The sequence below is a fragment of the Choloepus didactylus genome, chromosome 6 (genome assembly GCF_015220235.1).
Source record: "Choloepus didactylus isolate mChoDid1 chromosome 6, mChoDid1.pri, whole genome shotgun sequence".
Classification (NCBI taxonomy): domain Eukaryota; kingdom Metazoa; phylum Chordata; class Mammalia; order Pilosa; family Megalonychidae; genus Choloepus; species Choloepus didactylus.
The window spans coordinates 46,163,929-46,183,424 of record NC_051312.1 but is presented as its reverse complement, the minus strand read 5'-3'; the positions used below and the strand labels follow the sequence as shown (position 1 = coordinate 46,183,424).

Genomic DNA, 19,496 nt, shown 5'->3' with positions numbered 1-19,496 from the left:
TTCATGTGCCCTTCCCCAGACTTGTGCGGTTTCGCAATGCTGTGCTCCTGCTGAAACATCCCTTCCTGCATGCTTCGTCTAGGCCCCAGTTTCTCGGCCTGATATTTTGAGCCAGGTAATTCCTTGTTGTGAGGGACTGCCCTTTGCATGGTAGGATGTTTACAGCACATGTGGTGTCTACTCATTAAATTCCAGTAGCACTCCCCCACCCACCACAGTTGTGACCATCAAAAATGCCTCCAGACATTGCCAAATGTCTCCTGGAGGGCAAACCCCCCTCCCCCCCACCCCCAGCTGAGAACCACTGATCTAGGAAATGCTTTCAGACCTCAGTTTACTAAGATTTTCTGCCCCTCAAATCGTCCCTAAACCCCATGCCTATGGGACTGACTGAGATGCCCATCCTTTGTGTCCCAGTAGCACTTGGTACTCGCCCCGAATCAGAGCCCTTACTCCCCTGTCCTACATTTGCTGATTTATGTGTATTATTCCCCATTCAAGGACAGGAATCACATTTTATTCATCCTTGAAAACTCAGCACTCAGAATAGGAACTGGCTCTTAGTAGATGCCGTGTCTCTGTTTGTTGAGCAAATGAACAAACAAATGTGTCAACCAGAAGAGGTGACTCCTGAGCTGAGACTTGAAAAAATTGGCCTAGATTTGTATCTCTGAGGTATATAAACACTTGATTTGACTATCAAAACTGTAGACAAACATCCATTACTGTTTGGAGTTCAGCCTAAATGATGGGTGTCACTTAAGATGTTCAGCTAAACTAACAGAACACCCAACCCAACTCACACTGCCTTTTTAAAAAGCAAAGGAAATTTACTGGGTATGGTAAGTCAGGCATGGTGTGATCAGGGTCCAGTTCTGTTTCTCTGAATATCGCAGTTGTCCTCCTTCACAGGGTGGCTCCATCCACAGTTAGCTCCCTCCGGGAGAAAATGACTTTAGCTGTCCCAGCCTTCTAGGTACCACGTTGACCAATGTAAGAGAGAACTTCTCTTTTCCCAACTGCAAAACAGCATTATGGGTTTTGCTCTGCCTGAGCCACGGTCAAGTGCCCGCCCTTGTATCACTCACTGTAGCAAGGAGCCCTGGGGGGTTACACTGACTGATTTAAACCCAGCAGGCCTCACCAAAGCAGCTGGGGCAGGACTTGTCCCATCCAGACCCCCTGCCTGTGATACAGGGCAGAGGAGTGGAATGGGTGCTGAGGAGGCCCCCACAGAGCTCGCTAACTTGGGGAACACTTGTGCTCGGGCTTTATAAGGGGCAGAACCAGCCTGTGCCACTCTTCCTTCAATTTTGGGTTCTCATCTTTGTTTAGCCCTCCATAAAAGGGAAAATCAGCTCGTGATGAGCCACTGACCACTATTCCCTGCAGGCTAGGAAACCTGGGTTATGGTTAGAGGTTCGTGTTTTGGAGTAGGAAGATAGAGTGACAAAGAGGGATTTTGTGTATCTGTCTGGCTTTTTCAAGAGCTGAAAAGGAGAAAAAGCAGGTCTGAGACAATGGCGGGGAGGACCTGTTTCATTATGTAATCGTGTTGCCTCGTGGGATTGATCTTCTCAGTGTCCTTGCTTTCTGCAGTGCCAGCTCAGCTAAGAAGAGAAAAAGCAGGTGATGACGCACCTCAAAAACTAAAAGCCAAGTAGCTCCCCAGGATAAAAAGGCCATCTTTACACATGCTTTCAGGTTGATTCCTTTTTAAAAGGTATTTTTAATTAACTGATTGTAGCTCAAAGTTCACAAGCATGACAGTGTAGAGGCTATGCTCATAGTTTCTGGAGCTAAGCTGGGTTCAAATTCCACCTCGGCTACTTACTTGCTGTGTGATTTTAGGCTGGTTACTTAACCTATCTGTGCTTTAGGTTCCCCATCTATAAAATGGGTATACAAATGGCACTTACCTTTCAGGGTTGTTGTGAGAATTGAATGAATGGATGCAGGTAAAGTAAATAGAAAACATGCAGTGAGCGTTAGCTGTTACAACTGTGGCTAACAGATTCCAGGAGGGAGAGAGTGATACCTGTTTTTCTGTTTCTTTCCCATTCTGCCACTTTAGACATCTCAGAATTGCTATGAATTTTGTCATATATCAAAGAGAGGATTATACTCCTCAAAGTGTCCCTTGCTCTGACAAGATGTGACTGCAGAAGGGCTTTGTGAAGGGCACCCAAGCCCTGTGCTCTGCTGCCTCAGCACATGGCCACTCTGACGGAGGCAGCCTCCAAGGTCACCCTTCACCCAAGACAGTGTGGCCCAGTGGTTATGACTCAGGGAAAAGGGGACTTTGTGACCTGCTCAGTTATTCTACTCCACTGCTCTGTGGGGAGGGGGCAAATGGAGCAGAGAGGATGGAGCTGGTTCCTGAAACTCCTGCTGCAGGATAAAGACCTTTAGCTTTGGGAGTAGTAGGTAGTGCTGAAATTTGCCCGTTTGCAAGGACACTGAAGCTCCATCTTTTAGCCTTGACTGTCCTGTCTCCATAGTCTCTGTGTAATTGTGGGTCACTCTTTGAAAGTTAATTAAAAACAGAGAGAAAGAGAGAATGTTTCTTCTTTGCTTAGAAATATATGGTAGACTCTATTATTTCTTTTCTATCACCTGAAACACAGAAACATCATGCTCTTTTCATATTCCCATGGCATTAAGTGATTGGGAGTTATCCTTTGGAAGGTAATCAGGGTGGAACTTGAAATTTTTCCAATATTTTTTAAAAATTCCATTTGCATACCTATTGCAGAAGAGAAGTCAGGAAGCCATTATTTTGACACACATGCCCCTCACCTGTTCTGAGGGGTAGCGATCTCACTTTATTGTCAGAGAAGCTTTTGAAATGTCAGATGAGTTTGAGGGCTCAGTAGGAAACACCTGTGAAGGTCTCTCTGCCTGCCCCCATGCCATCATAGTTCTTTTCCCTCAAGAGAAAGTGAAAACTCCCTGAAACTTGGTTTCCAGAAACAGCTTTGTAAATATGTCTCCATTTCCTCAATGATAGTCAGTATTTGCAGAAGGGTTGTTACACCAAAGGAGGCACTACATGGAGAAAAATAGCACTGTTTTAAGTTGCCCAAAGGACCCCGTTTGGTGGAGAGAAAAATGGACATGGAGCCAGATCAATTTCATCACGGCCAGATGGCCCGGAAATTTATCTTGCTGAAACTCCCACCTGGTCTTGGGGCCCTTGCTGTGGAGTTGCAGAATTTGTTCAGAATCTGTTCCCCTTCTGGGATGGAGCTGTGATTGGCACTGAGCTGAAAATCAGGGCTGTGGGAAAATTTTGGAGTGAGCCTTCACATTCCTGTGCTCCAGGAATGACATGCCTGGGTGAGGCGAGTGCTATTGCAGAGACTCACCTGTTCCGGAAAGTATGACCTGTGATTTCCATTCACTCTGGACTCAAGACATCCTAGAACAAATGGGGCCTCAAGAGCACTTCATCCTGCCGCTGCCACTCCAGATAAGACTCTGGCTCAGTTTGGACACAAGGAAATGTCTTTTGCTATTGAAGGCTTCTGAGCAGATATTCTCCAGCCTCTCTTTTAGCTCTGATTTCCATTGATTCATTCATTCAGCAAGTATTTGTTGAAGTTCTACTATGTGCCAGTCTGGGATGCAGCAAGAAACATGACAAATTCCCTGCCCTGGTGGAGCTTATATTCCAGTAGAGGGAACAGATGATAAACACCTAAGCACACAGATGTACCACACAGTGTCAGGAAATGCTATGGAGGGACAAAAAGCAGGGCAAAGCGATGGAGAACAGTTACTGCTCTTAATAGGTTGGCCAGGCTGGGCCTCTCTGACGAGGGGACTTGGGAGCAGAAGACCTGAGCCAGCCCGGCTGGCACCTGGGGGAGCAGCAGGTGGAAGGGCCCAGAGGGGAAGGTGCAGGCCTCAGGCACAGAGAGAATGCAGCCACGGAGACCCGGGTAGCAAGATTCCCTCCGTGGGAATGGGGCCACCCTCCACCCAGGTGTCAAGGCCAAACCGTGCCTGGTCCACCTTCCATTCCTCTCCTTCCCTTGCCCCACATCTAACCCATCATCAAGTGCTGTCAGCGCTGTCTCTAAAGTATATCCTGAATTCATCCATGGCCTCTTGTCCACCACCACCTGAATCCAAGCCACTGCTGTCTCGTCTTGCCTGGATTCCTGCAAGAGCTTTCTAACTGACCTCCTAGCCTTAAATCTTGGCCTCCATTCTCTTTTCCACCCAGTGGCCAGAGGACACTTTTTTTTTTTAATTCTGTATTTTAAAATAGTTCAAACTTAGAGAAAAGATTGGTAGCTTCATATGCCTTTTACCTAGATTCGCCAGTTTAGCATTTTGCTGCACTTAACTTTATCCTTCTCTCATTATATATTATTTCTTTTCTGAACCATTTTAGAGTATATTTCAGACTTCAGGCCCTTTATCCCTAAATTCCCCAGTGTGTATTTCCTTAGGGCAAGATATCTACTTCTACATCTAGAGTACATTTATCAAACATCAGGAATTTAACATTTATGCTATCTTCCAAGCTAGAGTATTAAAATCTGCAAGTTGAACCAATAATGTCCTTTATAGCAAGTTTTTTTCTCTGGCCCAGGAAATGATCCAGGATCATACATTGCATTTAGTTTTCTTGTCTCTTTCATCTCCTTTAATCTGAAATGGTTTCTCCACTTTTCTTTGTCTTCCATAGCATTGACACTATTGAAGAGTGCAGACCATTTATTTTTGTAGAATGGCCCTCAATTTAGGTTCATCTGATATTTCCTCATGATTAGACTCAGGTTATGCATTTCAGTACAAATACCACAGGGATGATCTTCTGTCCTTCACAGCGCCTCATCAGGAGACACATGACGTCAGTTTGTCCCCTTAATAGCAGTATTAACTTTGATCACTTAGTTAAGGTGATATCTGCCAGGCTTCTCCACTGTAAAGCTTCTATTTTTCTCTCTATAATTAATAAGTAATTTGTGGGGAGAGTCTTTGAGACTATGTTAGCATCCTGTTCTAGATCAAACATTCACCCATTAGTTTTAGCATCCATTGATGATTCTTTCCTGAATCGATTACTTTGATGGTTGTGAAGTGGTGATATTCTAATTCCAATACTTTTTCTTAATTATTAGTTGGCACGCTGTTGTAAGGAAGAGCTTTCCCTTCTCCTTTTATCTCTCCATCTATCAGTCTATCTATCATCTATCTACCTATTCATCTACTTCTAATTTATTTTCTGCATGGACCTATGGATATTTATTTTATTCAATGAGTTATAACCCATTGCTGTCATTATTTACTTTGATGCTCATAATGTCTAAGATTAAGCTAGTGGGCGCCCATTCAAGCAGACTTCTGCTTTTGACATGTCTCCATTATTTTTTGAGCACTCCCTTTCTTTCTGGCCCAGCAAGGTATTCCAGGATCTTCTCGCACTTTCCCTGACCCCACCCTGGCACAGCCATTTCTCTAAGGAGGCCTGGTCCTTTTTAGTGGAGAATGGTATTTAAAAAAAAAGATCTGGACAAGAGGAATCTTTTTTTTTTAGAATAAGCAGGCAGAAAATTTATTAGGTATGCATATGAGAGGAACATGCCAGGACTTTCACAGGAACAGAAAGGTCAGAGGTGAGAGGCCCTGGCAATGTGGGGCCATTTGCTTTTATAGACTACTTATTCCCCTTCCCCTTCTTTGTGCCGGGCCCCTCCTCCTACCCTCCTTTCTCCCTCCCTTCTCTCCAGGGCAGTGCTTGGTGGTGGATGGTACATTTGGGTGGGCCAGCTGGAGCTAGATGTTTCCTGTAGGTGGGGAGCCCCCTGGCAGGTTATCTGTCCAGGAAAGACCCTCCCCACCTTGATTAACCATCCTTGCTCAGGGGCTCCTTCACGGTCTCTTCTCTCCCCTCTCTCCTTGTTCTAGCCTGCTTCAACTTCCCCCTCAGAGTTCTCACCCCTTAATCAATAGGGTTGCTGACGGATGAGGGTCGGCTTTCATAACTTCCTGCTAGTCAGAGGGTGTAGGCCCTGCCTGACGGCATAGAACTTTCTGGCTCTCTCATTTAAGTTGAGAGGAGAGAGTCTGGAGGGGTGGCTGTAATGGCTGAAAATCCTTGCATTCGCATTAGTTTGGTGTGAAAGGCTTCTAGTCTAAAAGAAATAAACTTAGTGAGAAGTTTAAAAATGCCAGGGCTGATCAATAGTAGGGGAGGACGGAAAAGAGCGGGCCTAGGAGAGGCATTAGCCAAGAGAGACTGGGGAAGAAGGAAGGGAACGACTGTCCTTTAGGTTCAGGAGTGAATCCGAGCTGGGCAGCTCATTCCTGCTCAACTGGGGAATAAGACGGTGCATGTGGCAAGTTAAGGGCTACAGGAATAAGGTCAGAAGGGGCTTGATTGATCAGGCTGCAGCTTTGGCTGCTATGTCGGCCTGGTTATTTCCTCGAGAGATGTTAGTATTTTTTGATGGTCAGGACAGTGAATTACAGCTATTTCTTTCAGCAAGAGGATGGCATTTAAGAGTTGGGGTATCTCTTGGTGGCGTTTAATTGGTAGAAGGTCTGGCTCTGTACTGCTATACGAGCATGCAGGACTAGGAAGGCATAGCCTTTTCCCTTTTCCTAGTTCTAGAACTCAAGTGAGGGCGATTAGTTTTGGTTTTTGAGCTCAAGTCCCTGCAGGCAGGGCTTTAGCTTCACTTTCTTTTGGCTGAGTATTTGATAAACAATAGCAGAAATTTTGTCCTGTTTTACCTTTACACATTCAAGAGCATTATGTTAATTAATGAGTAGAACATAATTTATGTACTTGCCTTGTTTTTTCCGTTAAAGTCCTTTTTGTTGAAGGTGAAGTTTTGACTGACCAATAAAATAGATTTTAAACATTATTTGCCCTTCTGGGGAGTCAGGGTCCACTTGGGTATATTTTTCAGAGCCCCCCACCAGCCTTCCTGAAATAAGGCTGTGTTCTCTTTATTCTCCTTAATTATGCGCTGTTATATATTATAATCTACAGGCTTGGTGGTACACTTTTTCGTTTCTTCTATTAGACAAGCTATCATGTGATCCCTGGCTTTCAAGTCTGCCTGACACCCTGGTAGTTCCAGTTTGGACTAACATTTGGAACCGCTACCTCTCCTCTGCACACTGGGCTGGCTGCTGGCCCACATGTTGGTCTGCGTGGCCCTGTGCTGCCATCCAAATTTGATATTTTTCCTCAAGAATGCAACGAGAAGAAAGAATGATTTGCACATCCCCCAAGTGAATTCAAAGGCTAATATTAGGTTTTTAATTCTTCTGGAAATCTCGAGGGGCCCTCCAGGAACCTCCCTGTGTCTTACACTGTGCCAGATCGGCCATAGAAAAAGGAACACAAACGCAGATGGTTCCTGTGTCCCCATTTGCCGCCTCCCAAATGGGAAACATACCAACCTTTTTCCCTTTTTCCTGCGTCGCGTGGTGTGGGGCGCCACTGCAGGTATGGCCTGCCAGGCGAGGTAGGGTGGAGAGGGAGAGGGTGCTGAGGGGCTGGGGTCTCGAGCCTAGGGGGGCCTAGAGGCACTTCGGGTTCTGGGACAGGATTGTAGTGGGGTGTGCTACTTAAAAGAGGATCATCTGAAATATCTGTCTCCTTCCGCGTAGACGGGCCATGAGGAGGAAGTTCCTGACAGTCCTCCTGGGCATAACGCAATCTGCAAGAGCCCCTCATGGATTTATTCTGATACAAGGCCATAAAAAAGCTGTACATAAGGAATTTCTTGCCACTTTCCTTCCTTTTGACAAAAGGGATCTAATTTGTAAAATAGGGGTATAGCTGCTTTTTCCTTTTGAGCTCTGTGGAGGGAAGATTATCCCAGTTTCATAACAGGCAGTCCAATGGACTGTCAGCCGGACTACTGGAAGCACCACCCATTTTTAAGGAAGAGAAAGAAGAAAAAGGCAGATTTCTGTACTGGTGCCCGGTGTCCTGAGTCACCGGCCTGTCCTTCCGAGCGCTGATCCCTTGGCACCGTGGGATTAGGCTCCCTATCCCCGGGGGTCTCCAGGGTCCTCGGGACAGATGGCCCAGTGCCAGCCCGAGGCTGCTGAGCCGACCCACTTGTCTTCCTGGGTGTCTGTGCTTCTAACTTCCTACCTAGGTAATTGCTTAAGGGAACAGAAAGGATTTGCTATAAGCAGAGAAGCTCTAGGGAAGGAATCTCCCCGGTGCCAGCCCCGAATGTTGCTATGATTGGGCTAGAGGGAAGGAACATGCCGCCAAGATATTGGGCTCCTTTTAAGGGGGGGATGTCCTGGAAAAGGCCAGACATACAATAAAATATGCCTTAGGGCACTTTTCAGGCAATCCACGGGGTCTGGATATGGACATACTAGAGGACAGGGCCGAGAGCAAGGCTCCCTCCGTCCCTTGATATACAGATATTTCTCAAGAAAGCGAATGCACACCCAACAGTAAGTCTTTTTTTTTTTAATTTTCATTTTTAATTCCATTTTATTGAGTGATATTCACATACCCTACAGTCATCCACAGTGTACAATCAGTTGTTCACAGTACCATCATATTTTTGTGCATTCATCACCAAAATCAATTTTTGCACATTTTCATTACTTCAAAAATAAAATAAAATAAAATAAATAAAAACAAGACACCTAAGAGGAGTCTTTTTAAAATATAAATTCCAATCATATCTCTCTCAGCTGAAAATTCCTCAAGAGTTTCCCAATGCCATTTAAAAACAGTCCAACCATGGCCTGAAAGATCCTGCCGTCTCTCCAGCCCCATTTCCTGACAGTCAGGGCTTTTGCTGCATGGTTCATCTTTCTCTTTCTCAAACCCTACAAGTTATTTCCCATCTCAGGGCTTTGTCACAAGCTTTCCTTGGGTTCTTTCCTCTTATCTTCATGTGACCAGCCCATTCTCCTTCAAATCTCCAAAATTGTCAACTCCTCAGAGAAGTCTTCCTTAACTATCCCCATCTAACTAGATATGTTGCCCTACCTATTTTGTTTGTTGTATTAAGGCAAAATTTATATGTAGTGAAATGCGCATGTCTTTAGTATACAATTTGATAAGTTTTGACAAATGTATATACTCTTGTAACCCCCATAAAATTCCCTCATTGCCCTGTCAATCCTCACTCCACCCCATCCCACCCCCTTAGGCAACCACTTTTCTGATACCTAACCATGAGAGTTTTGTCTGTTCTTCAACTTCATATAAATGGACCCATTCAGTATGTACACTTTCGTGTCTGACTTCTTCAACCAATATATTTGCAAGATTCATCTATGTGTTGTTGCATTTATCAGTAGTTTATTCTTTTTTATTACTGAGTACTATTTCATTGTATAGGTATACCACTGTTTGTTTCTCCATCATCCCATTGTGGGACTTTTGGGTCGTTTCCAGTTTGGACGGATTAGAAATAAAATTGCTGAAAAATTTTTTTATGTCTTTTGTGAGTATGTTTTCATTTATCAAGGAGTGGAATTTCTGGGTCATACATAGGTGTATGTTTAACTTTTTAAAACACTACCATCAGATTTTCAAAATATGTGTACTATTTTCCATTCCCACCATTAATGCAACATTCTAGTTCTGCTCTTCAACTTCACCAACATTGTTGTTATTAATCTTTTTAATTTTAGCCATTCCAGTGATACATAATTTCCTTAATTACTAATAATGTTGGGTAACTCTTCTTGTGTTCATTGGACATTTCTGTGTCTTTTGTTAAAGTGTCTATTTAAGTCTTTTGCCCAATTTTTTAATTGGGTTTTTAAAATTGTCTTTTTAAAATTATTTATTTGTGTGAAATCCTTATATATTCTGGATACAACTCCTAATATTTTCTCCTGGTCAGTGGCTTGTCTTTTTATTTCCTATTTGATAAAAACTACTTTTAATTTTGATGAGGTCCTAGGACTGCCAAACATGTCCTATGACAAGAAGTGGCTTAATTAGACAATAGGACTAAGCTGTATTGGATTATGTCCCAGGAAGGAGTACTGGGATTTTCAACAGGGCTATAATTTCCTTCAAGTATGTTCCTGTGGTGTTGCAGAAGTGCTGAAGGCACATGGATACCTAGCCATTGGCTGGGCTGTCCTAGGTGGGACTGTTTTGCTCTTTTGAAAACCAAACTGAAAGCACTGCAGAATGATGTTGAGACCAGAGCCCTGTGCGTTCAGGCGTAGAGAAGGAATGGCTTTAAGTTCATCCATGAGTATCCAAAACCTTAAATATGTGCATCTCCCCACTTCTAGGAATTTAACCTAAGGAAAAAGCCATGGCTACACGCAGAGTTTTAACCACAAGAATACTTGTTACGGCTTTGTTTATATAATAAGACATTGGGAAAACACCTGACATACCGGACTGAAAACTCCATATAATGGAATGCTATGATGTCATTTTAAATTATTCCCTATAAGCATACTTACTGGCTGAGAAATTTATTTACAGAATTGTTGGAGAAAAAAGGTTTTAAAATAGTATATTTAATATAATCCTATTTTCTAAAAAAAAACAAAAAAAAACAAAAAACCTTATATATGTAAATGTGTGTGTGTGGGTATATATATTCTGTTTATAAAATCATGCCCCAGATGGCTCAGTCTGAGAGTAATATCTAAATCAAAAGACTGTGCCATCAAAAGTCATTTTGAAATGACTCTACTCTTTTACTCATATTTCTCATATATGTGAAGAGAAATACTTTATGTCCAGTAATACTTTTAAAATGCCCTTATTTCTTCTCTCATCCTGCCATAGCTTTTTCTGCACCGCTCTTCACAATCCCACTAAAAAGTCCTGCAGCTCACACCGCTGCTACCTCTTGTTGCCCACCCCCTCCTCTCCTGTTCCCCACCACAAAAGCTGGGGAACCTGTGTGGTAAAGGCTAGACCCTCTGTGGGAGGGGAGCAGGGGGACACTGAGTAGGACAAGCCAGCTGGGCCCAGATCCATCTGAGGACTTGTCATGTGCCAACCTGGGCTGGGTTTTCCACGTGTGTTACCTCACTTAATCCCTGAGATAACAGATACCATTCCTACTGCTTAACTTGCCCTTCTGGAAATACCTTTTGCTTTTATTTGACAAAAATGGGGAGAAAGGAGCAAAGACAAACCTGCCAGTGCCTACTGGTGTTTCCATCTGTCTCATGGTTGGCTTATGTGTGATGTCAGAGACAGTTCCTCTTTAACTTGGAATTTACCATACTTGCTTCCCCAATTGCATACTCCTGAAAAGGGCTAGGAAACTATTTTTTAAAACTATTTGTATAAACTAATCAACATGTTCTTCAGTAAAATTTCTAAAAAACTTAATCAAGGAATGTCTGTTCATGGTAGGAAATTAGAAAACACAGATAAGCAAAAAGAAGAAAATTAAAACCCACCCTAATCCTACCACCAGAAATAACTACTGTTAACATTTTGACCTTCGTGCATGTCCATCAAGATTTTTCCTATGCATGTGAAATAGGATGAAGATTAAGAATGCCAGAGCATTGCCAGCCCCTGCCACCCCCAGGCCCCAGCCCTCCCCATCCCCTGGCCACTACAGAAGATGAAAAGAGTCAATATATATAAAGTACTTAAACACACTAAAGTAAAATGGTGTCTGGCATGTAAGCATTTAATAAATATTAGGTGCTATTATTGTTGTTGATGTTATTTGTCTTCTCCCATAGACTGGGAGCTACTTGATGGCCACATCAGTGTCTTATTAATTTTTGTTTCCATAATCCCCAACTCAGAGCCTTAACTCATTGTTTAAGCCAATAATTGTCTTTTAAGTGAAAGAACAAACATATCACTACTCATGTGTTGTAGGTTAAGGAGGGGAATGTACAGGGACTTGTCCTTCATGAGTAGACATCAGATTCCCCCCTGGATGAGAATGGTAGGAAGAGTTCAAGAAACAGCAAATGGCCAATCAGAAGGGACTTCGCAGATCATAGTTCAACTCTCCTGATTTACAGACAAGGGGGCTGAGGTTTAGGGATTCCAGGTGACTTGTCTACGGTCTCGCAGCACTGGAGGAAGTTTGTTAGGGAATGTGGGGGCTTTTATCTTACCTCAGATTGCATCCCATGTGCAATTGACAAAATTTTTAATTTCAGTTCAATTTCATGACGCTTTATTGAATGCCAAGTGCCCTATGCTAGGCTCATGGGAGAAAGAGGTCAGACGGGCTCACAGAACTTCCAGTCTTAGATAAGACAGTGAATAACTACTAGTATGACGAGGGGAAGCCCGGAGTACAATGAGAACTAGTCTTGTTTCCTCCTGTAGATGTGAAGAGGCAGAAGAAACCATGTGAGAGTCATGGGGCAGTAGGACTTCTTACAGGAGGCTTGAGAAAACCAGTTGAGGTCACACTTGGGTTGTGGCTCTGGGCCCAGCACTTCCCCCCATGTAGAAAGGAAACCCTATGGAGGGAAGCAGAAGTTAATTTCCATTGGGGGAGGGTTCCTGGAGAAAATGTCTCTACATCCCCAGCAAAAGCAGTGCCTTTTCTTACCAACCTTACTCAGAGAACCATTCCAGCACCTGTGGAAGGGGGAGAGCAGGGAGACGTTACTAAGGAGTGTACTTTTGCCCTGCCTGAGTCACAGATATCAATTCACATCATCATAGATCCACCAGCGTGACTGGAGATGCACAGTACAGCTCAGGGTAGGAAAAAGTATAGCTCAGCTTGCTCCAATGCCATTAATCTTCCACCAGGGAGCAGTTTAGCATTAAGCATCCATTATTTATTAGGGAATGTAGGGAGGAAGGGCAGCGTGTGGGTAGCATCAACGAGGAGATGTAAGAGACAATGTGTGGGCATGGCGTGGGCAGACAGTAGCTGGGAGAGCAAGGTTCTGGGCAGCTTTGAGCAAGACATCCTCATTTGCAAAATGGGGTTTGAATTAAATGGTCTTCTAAAGTCCTTTCCGTCTCAGAAATTCAGTTCAGAATGTTCTGCGCAGTGTGAAAAAATTTTACTCCAGAAGTTGTGCTCACAACCCTAGAAATCATTTAAAAGCCAATCAATGATGCATATCCAGGACAGCACATGCATTGGCTACTTAATCCTCCCAACTGAACTTAAGGTCCTTGGCCTTTTAACAGCTGCACCAACGAAGACACTGTCTGCATCTCCCATCTGCCCAGCCAGCCACTCCAATTTCTACCGTCACCAAAGATATTGCAAGGCAAAATATCAGTGGGCAGCTTTGCAGGCCTTTGATTGGCATCTGGCATGTGTGACATGGAACACATTGTCCTGAGAGTGATCTCAGGCCTTTCCCTAAAGATCCCCTAATAGCAGAAAAGCCCCAATGCGTCCCTCATGCCGGGGTCTGGGGCATGCATCCAAGCATGAAGTGTCTTTGAGTTCTCATTTTTTATTGCAAGGGGAATTTTGCATTCTACCCCATAATCTATCCTTGCTTGTTTTAATGTAGAAATAGTATTTTAAATAACTTACTGTAAATGTTTGTCAATGCATCTTAACTTGAAGGTTGACAAAGAACCTCATTTTTTTTTATCTTGAAATATACCCAAGTCCTAAATCTGGGTGTAAGATTACAAATGTTTAATTTCTTTTTTGGGCTTTCTGTATTTTCAATTTCTTCTCCAATGAGCAGATATTAATACTAAAGAAAAGTAAATAAATTTTTAAAAAATGAAAAATAGCAAAGTTCTGAACTTCCATCTGTAGTATTTGAGGAGGGAAGGTCTTCACTTTGTGAATGAGCTTCCCAATGACATTTATACATCCTAGTGTTTTATACACAGTAAGCACATGCAAAATATGTGCCATTGAATGAATGAAAATAATAATGATGACAGTGATGATGAGAGCAACTACTATGGTTTTTACTACATCCACTGTTGTAAACTCTTTAAGTATGTCCTCTTATTTAATCCTCATATGACCCTTCTGTGTAGGTTCTATTATTATCATCATTTTACAGATGAGGAAACTGGAGCACAAAAAAGTTAGGTAACTTTCCTAGTTGGAACACCTTTATGCCCTGTCTTTCATCTTCTCAGCACACCTTTTAGATCTGGCTGTTGCTGCGGGAATCTGCCAATCAGAGCAGCAACCTATGTCACTTTAGCAGTCCCCAGTCTCTGGCTTTCTGCCCTAAGGCTTCTCTGCCACTGCTACGTGGGACACCTTTGGGAGACCATTCAGCCATTCTGGCCCATGCACAGACCTCGGAGTGCCAAGGCATTCTCTGGGACAACCCTTGACTAATGCAGACAAGAGCTGCTGGACAAAACTGTAATACGACTCACAGGCACATTCTCCATGGCTCCTCAGAGGGTCCAGTGGGACTGAGCCTCTGTTGCCCACAGCAGTCACTGACTCAGTAACCTGCCCCTGAACGATTCTATAATTTACTGGTCTTAGGCCTCACTCCTATTTGGGGGGATTGTTTTCCAAAATAAATGATCTGCATTAAATCTAGGTTTGGGGCTCTGCGTTGTCTATGGCCACACAGCTGCCCCAGGCAGGAGAAAATTCACCATATGTAAAATAAGAAGATGAAACCAGAACTAGTATCTACATACATAAATATTTTCAAATGGGTGTGTGTGTATGGAGGAAGGGTATACACAAACACTCAGATAGGATTGGGATTGGAATAAGTACACCAAAATGTTAATGGATGCTGGATGTAAAGGGAACTTCAATTTTTTTTTTAATCTTTATTACCAATATTTTTTTAATTTTTTAATTACAGAAGTAATACATGGAGAGCAGGTGGTGAAATGGACCTAAGCCAGTTTATTCACACAGAACTCTTAAGTTCTTTTAGCCGACAAGGTTAGCCACAGAAATACTTAACCTGAGCCTTACTGTCAGGTTATTATGAAAATAAGTCTCATTCCAAAATCAGCCACACATACAGGCCTTTCTTAAACAAGCATTCCTGGGCAGTCAAGCACAAGACACTCCAGGCAGCCAGCTCTGGAAGTTCAGTGAAGGCCCAGCTCTCTCCCTTTTAGATACTGCTCTTTGCATGAAAGCATCACTGGAGGAAGGCAGGAGAACATTCTAGAACATTGGCTTTCAAACTTTAGAGGGCATCAGAATCTCCTGGAGGGCTTGTTAAAGCAAGATTGCTGGACCCCACCCAGAAGTTTTTCTTTCAGGCCAGAACAGTGATCTAGAGGCAGGATTTTGCTACTCTTTCTGATAACTGGTATCAGGCAACCAGCAATTCCCTGACATGGGACACGGGGCCATTTAGAAAGTTAGTCCAGGCAGCCGTCCCCCTGGGTGTAGACTACAACTTCTCTAGATTCTTATACCAAAAGACATGAGAGTAGGAACTATTTCTAAAAGATTTTAAAGAATGCCATCAATTTCACCAGTGAAAATGTGTTTCTCACCATCATGATGCTAATTAGCAAAGCCTGTGGCATTGATCGGTCTGTGGTCAACCAAAGTGCACATGGTGAGCAGGAGTGTGGCCTTACCCTTATAATGTGAGGTGACTACCCCATAGCGTGAATTCTTGAATAGGGCTCCCTGGTATAACTTAAATTAGTATATATATGTCCATGAACAACATAATAAAGTAAGTTACAGGCCTTACTGAGAAGGAAAGTTAATTAACAAATAATGGGTTTTGTTTGAATCCCACAGACTGAGCCGGAAATCATCGAGGAAACCAACATCGACAGAGTTAATGAGCCCCGGGGCTACGCCAGGTCGCGGCAGGTGAAAGGCCACTCCGAGACCTCCACGCTGAGCTCCCAGCCGTCCATCGATGAGGTCAGGCAGCAGATGCACATGCTGCTCGAGGAGGCCTTCAGCCTGGCGTCCGCCGGCCACGCGGGCCAGAGCCGGCACCCGGAGGCTTACGGCTCAGCACAGCACCTGCCCTACTCAGAGGTGGTGACCAGCGCGCCTGGGACCATGACGCGGCCCCGGGCAGGGGTGCAGTGGGTGCCCACCTACCGCCCAGAAATATACCAGTACAGTCTCCCCCGGCCGGTAAGTCAGACGTCCCGCCCACTAGCCAGCATCCGGTCGGCCCCACCAAGGGTGTTCTGATGGGGGTCACCTTGGAATTTGGAGACCAACTTGGCTGGGTTCTCATCTGTGATCCAGAACGCTAAGCCTTTTAATCCTGTGCAAGCAGGCACATAAGAAGCCCTTATGTCCAATGATACTATATTTTAGGATGAATTTCCTTTTCTGCTATCCCTCCTGTAGAGGGCTGACCTCATTCTTCATGCACTGTTGGTTTCCTACATCTTCAAACACAAGGACCTGTTTTGAATATCAGAGTATTGTGGCGCCATGTGTTAAGGGGCTTTGTAGTGTAGTAGTTAAGAGCATGGGCTGGATGTCTTGAGTTTGAATCCCTGCTCTGTCACTTACTCTTCTACTAAGTCAAAGCCAGTTTGGGGAAGATAAGCCGTATCAGGAGAATTGGTTGTCCTTAAAGTTATCTTCTCAGTTTGAGGTGTGCAAATCCAGAGAGCACAAGCAAACACAGTAAACATGAGGCATCTTTTGTACACCACATTTTCTGAGATATGGGTAGAAGGCAATGCAAAATTCTTAATATAAGTTTTAAGGTAAAATAGAAGACTTTTGGGCAATGTCCAGATCTTCTCAGGCATACGAGTTTGCCTCTGCCATCAGGGAACTTTGATGGATACGTTCAAGAAACACCCCTTTCCAGAAGAGTGTCAGCCTCTCTGACTGTATTCCCATCAGAATGGAGTCCAAGAATCCACCTTCAGAAAGAGTTGTTGTTTTTTTTTTTTTCAATTCTCACTCAGCCTTAAAAATCTCTCATCTTAAAATATTTTCCTATGACAGTCACTTTACCATTTCCAATATAACAGTTTTCTACTCATTGCACACTATACTGGTACCTGCCTTTTTGGGGGAGAGGGTATTTCCTTACTGAGATTTAGAAAACTCCCTAATCTTACCACATTTATAAGTACCTCTTACGTGGCTCTCCCCTGGAAAAGGTTACCCTATATCCGTTATATGTTGAATTGCGCTGCCTTCAATTTCATTGGCTCTTCCCTCCTGATCTCCATGAGCGGATCATAATCTTCCCCCAGCCCAGAGCAGGATGGTTACAAGTCAGGCCGTGGGAAGGCCCCATCAGCTGAGTGACGTTGGGTAAGTGTCTGCAACTCAGCCTCAGCCCCCTCTTCCATAAAGTGGTGGTGTTATTAGGGCTGCAGTGAGAACGAAATGAAATAATTCACATCAAGTGCTTGGCACAGTCCTGACACCTTGGTAAGCACCCAGTGCGTGTTAACTGATGTTAATCAGGGTGCTCAGTGTGGTGCCAGCCCATGGACTTACTCCACAAATGGCAGTCATTATTACCAAGCTACTCCCTCCTTTTCGCTGGGTTCTGCTAGTTAGAGCCCTTTTCTCTGGACAGTTCTGAGATGACACTGTCTCCTCCTCCTATTCTGTTAAATTCTTTTAAGACCATGCACTGGAAGGCCCACCTTGAGGTCCTAGAGAAACTTTGCTTCAGTTTAAAGATGATTCTCAAGAACAAGGGGACTCCTCTGGCTGGACACCAGATTCCAAGTGTCTGTGAAGAGTTCTGGGTTTCAATGAGAAAAGTTTATAAATAGCCAGGACAAGTTTTCCAACCAGTGACATGCAAGAAAATGCCACAGCCCACATCCATTACACCTCCATTTACAAAACTGAGAAACGTGAAAAGCTAGATGGTTCTGTTTGTTTATTAGAGAGGTAGCAGTTGTGCCAAGAAGGGCAAAAAATCAACATTTTATATATATATAAATAAATAAATATATTTTTTATATATTTAAATTTTATGTATATATATATAGTTTTTTTAATGAGGACACCTAAAATGGAGAAGGACTGAGAAATAATGTGACAGAGAGATGGGCCATCAAAGCAGAACAATCTTAGAGGCAGTTAGCTCTTTTGTCATTAATGTTTCCTTTTTTGCCAATAACTTATGTGGTCCCTGTTTTCATGACAGGAGAAAATAGGTAAAATATGCAGTACAAATGATGATTCTTAACCCAAGCTCTTGCAGAGCCTCCTCGTGCTATGATAATGTGGAAATCAATAGAAAAGGTGACAATACAGAATGATAACTGTGATTACTTTTTATCTTCCAAAAAGAAAGTGCTTCGAGCACTGTCTGGGGGATAAGTGGAATCTGGTGGTTTTAAATGCACTAGGCTAGGCTGATGGCATTTATATCATGGAAAAGGTTACTGCTGGCAGCTTGGGATTTCTGCACTGCCATTCAGGAGACTCTTGATCATATTTTATCCCTTGAATCTGTGGGAAAAAAATGGACTTGACACCTAATGACCAGTCCAATTTTGCTAGCATCTTTACTGGGCCTGTGCCAAGTGGAATGAAAACATCCTACAGCCTTCCTGTTAGTGTCAGAGTAGGGGATTCCAAGAAAGGGATCAGGGCTAAAACATCTTCCCTACTAGAACTTTACAGATGGAACTAAGAGTAATAATAATAACAACAACAGCTGCCATCTATTGAGATCCCACTGTGTACCAGACACTAAGCTGAGTGTTAAGTAGAGATATTACCTCTTCTAATCCAACAACCATCCTTATGAGGACAATGCTATTACCCCACGTAGTCAGTAAGGAAACTGAGTCATTGAGAAGTAAAGCAGCTTGCCTTAAGGATGCACAGCTATCAATGACAGAACCGGGATTTGAACCCAGAGTTGTATGGCCCAAGCCCATACTTTTTCACCACCTGGCCAAGGTGAGCCATGGTGATGTCCTCCAGACTCGGATGAGAACTCGAATCTCCAAAACTCTGCAGTATAATCCTCTCAGAAGGAAGCTTACTTGATGTGAAGGAATTTTGTCCATCCCTATCATTGCGTCGAGTAATGGAGACATCTCCGTTAGGTTGGAAATTGGAATTTTACAGTTGTTTTTCCTTCTTTCTTCTGAAAAACAAAACAAAACAAAGAACTCTCCCTAAGCCTTTGTTAATGATAAAATATGCAGACATGTCAGGCCTGGGTTTGCATCCACCGTAACACTTGGATTCAAGAAATATTACATTTCTTCCGTTTCTCCAAATCAAACTTGAATCAGCTCTGAGCTTTAGGTAGGTGGGAAATTCAGTGTCAGTTACTGTTGGTCTCCCTCCACCTCTGGCAGTATGAAAGTTGTTGGTGGTTAATGAAGTTTAGGACACTGGGGGCGGGTCTACACCATCACTGTTGATGGTGCATTGTCCAACTCTCTGGGGCCCTTGAAGGTGGTCACTCCATCAGACTGGGCCAGACTGGTAACGGGGACAATTGCTTCGGGACTGTCCTGAGAAACGCCTCCTGAACACCAACTGTGTGTCCAACATCTGGCCGACATACCCTTTTAAGCTTAGTGTGCCTGTTTGAATGTATTATGTTCCCCAGAAAAAGCCATATTCTTTGATGCAATCTTGTGGGGCAGACATTTTAGTACTGATTAGATT

General features: G+C 43.5%; 1 protein-coding gene across 2 annotated transcripts in view; it reads left to right on the top strand.

Annotated features, from left to right (window-relative positions):
* The window catches only part of KIAA1549L (KIAA1549 like), a 363,244-nt gene that overhangs the window by 308,060 nt on the left and 35,688 nt on the right, over nt 1–19,496 (top strand). For both annotated transcript variants that reach the window (XM_037840404.1, XM_037840403.1), the window contains exon 17: nt 15,654–16,004. In XM_037840404.1, coding sequence (XP_037696332.1) covers nt 15,654–16,004 — 351 coding nt within the window. The remainder of the gene's footprint in view (nt 1–15,653; nt 16,005–19,496) is intronic.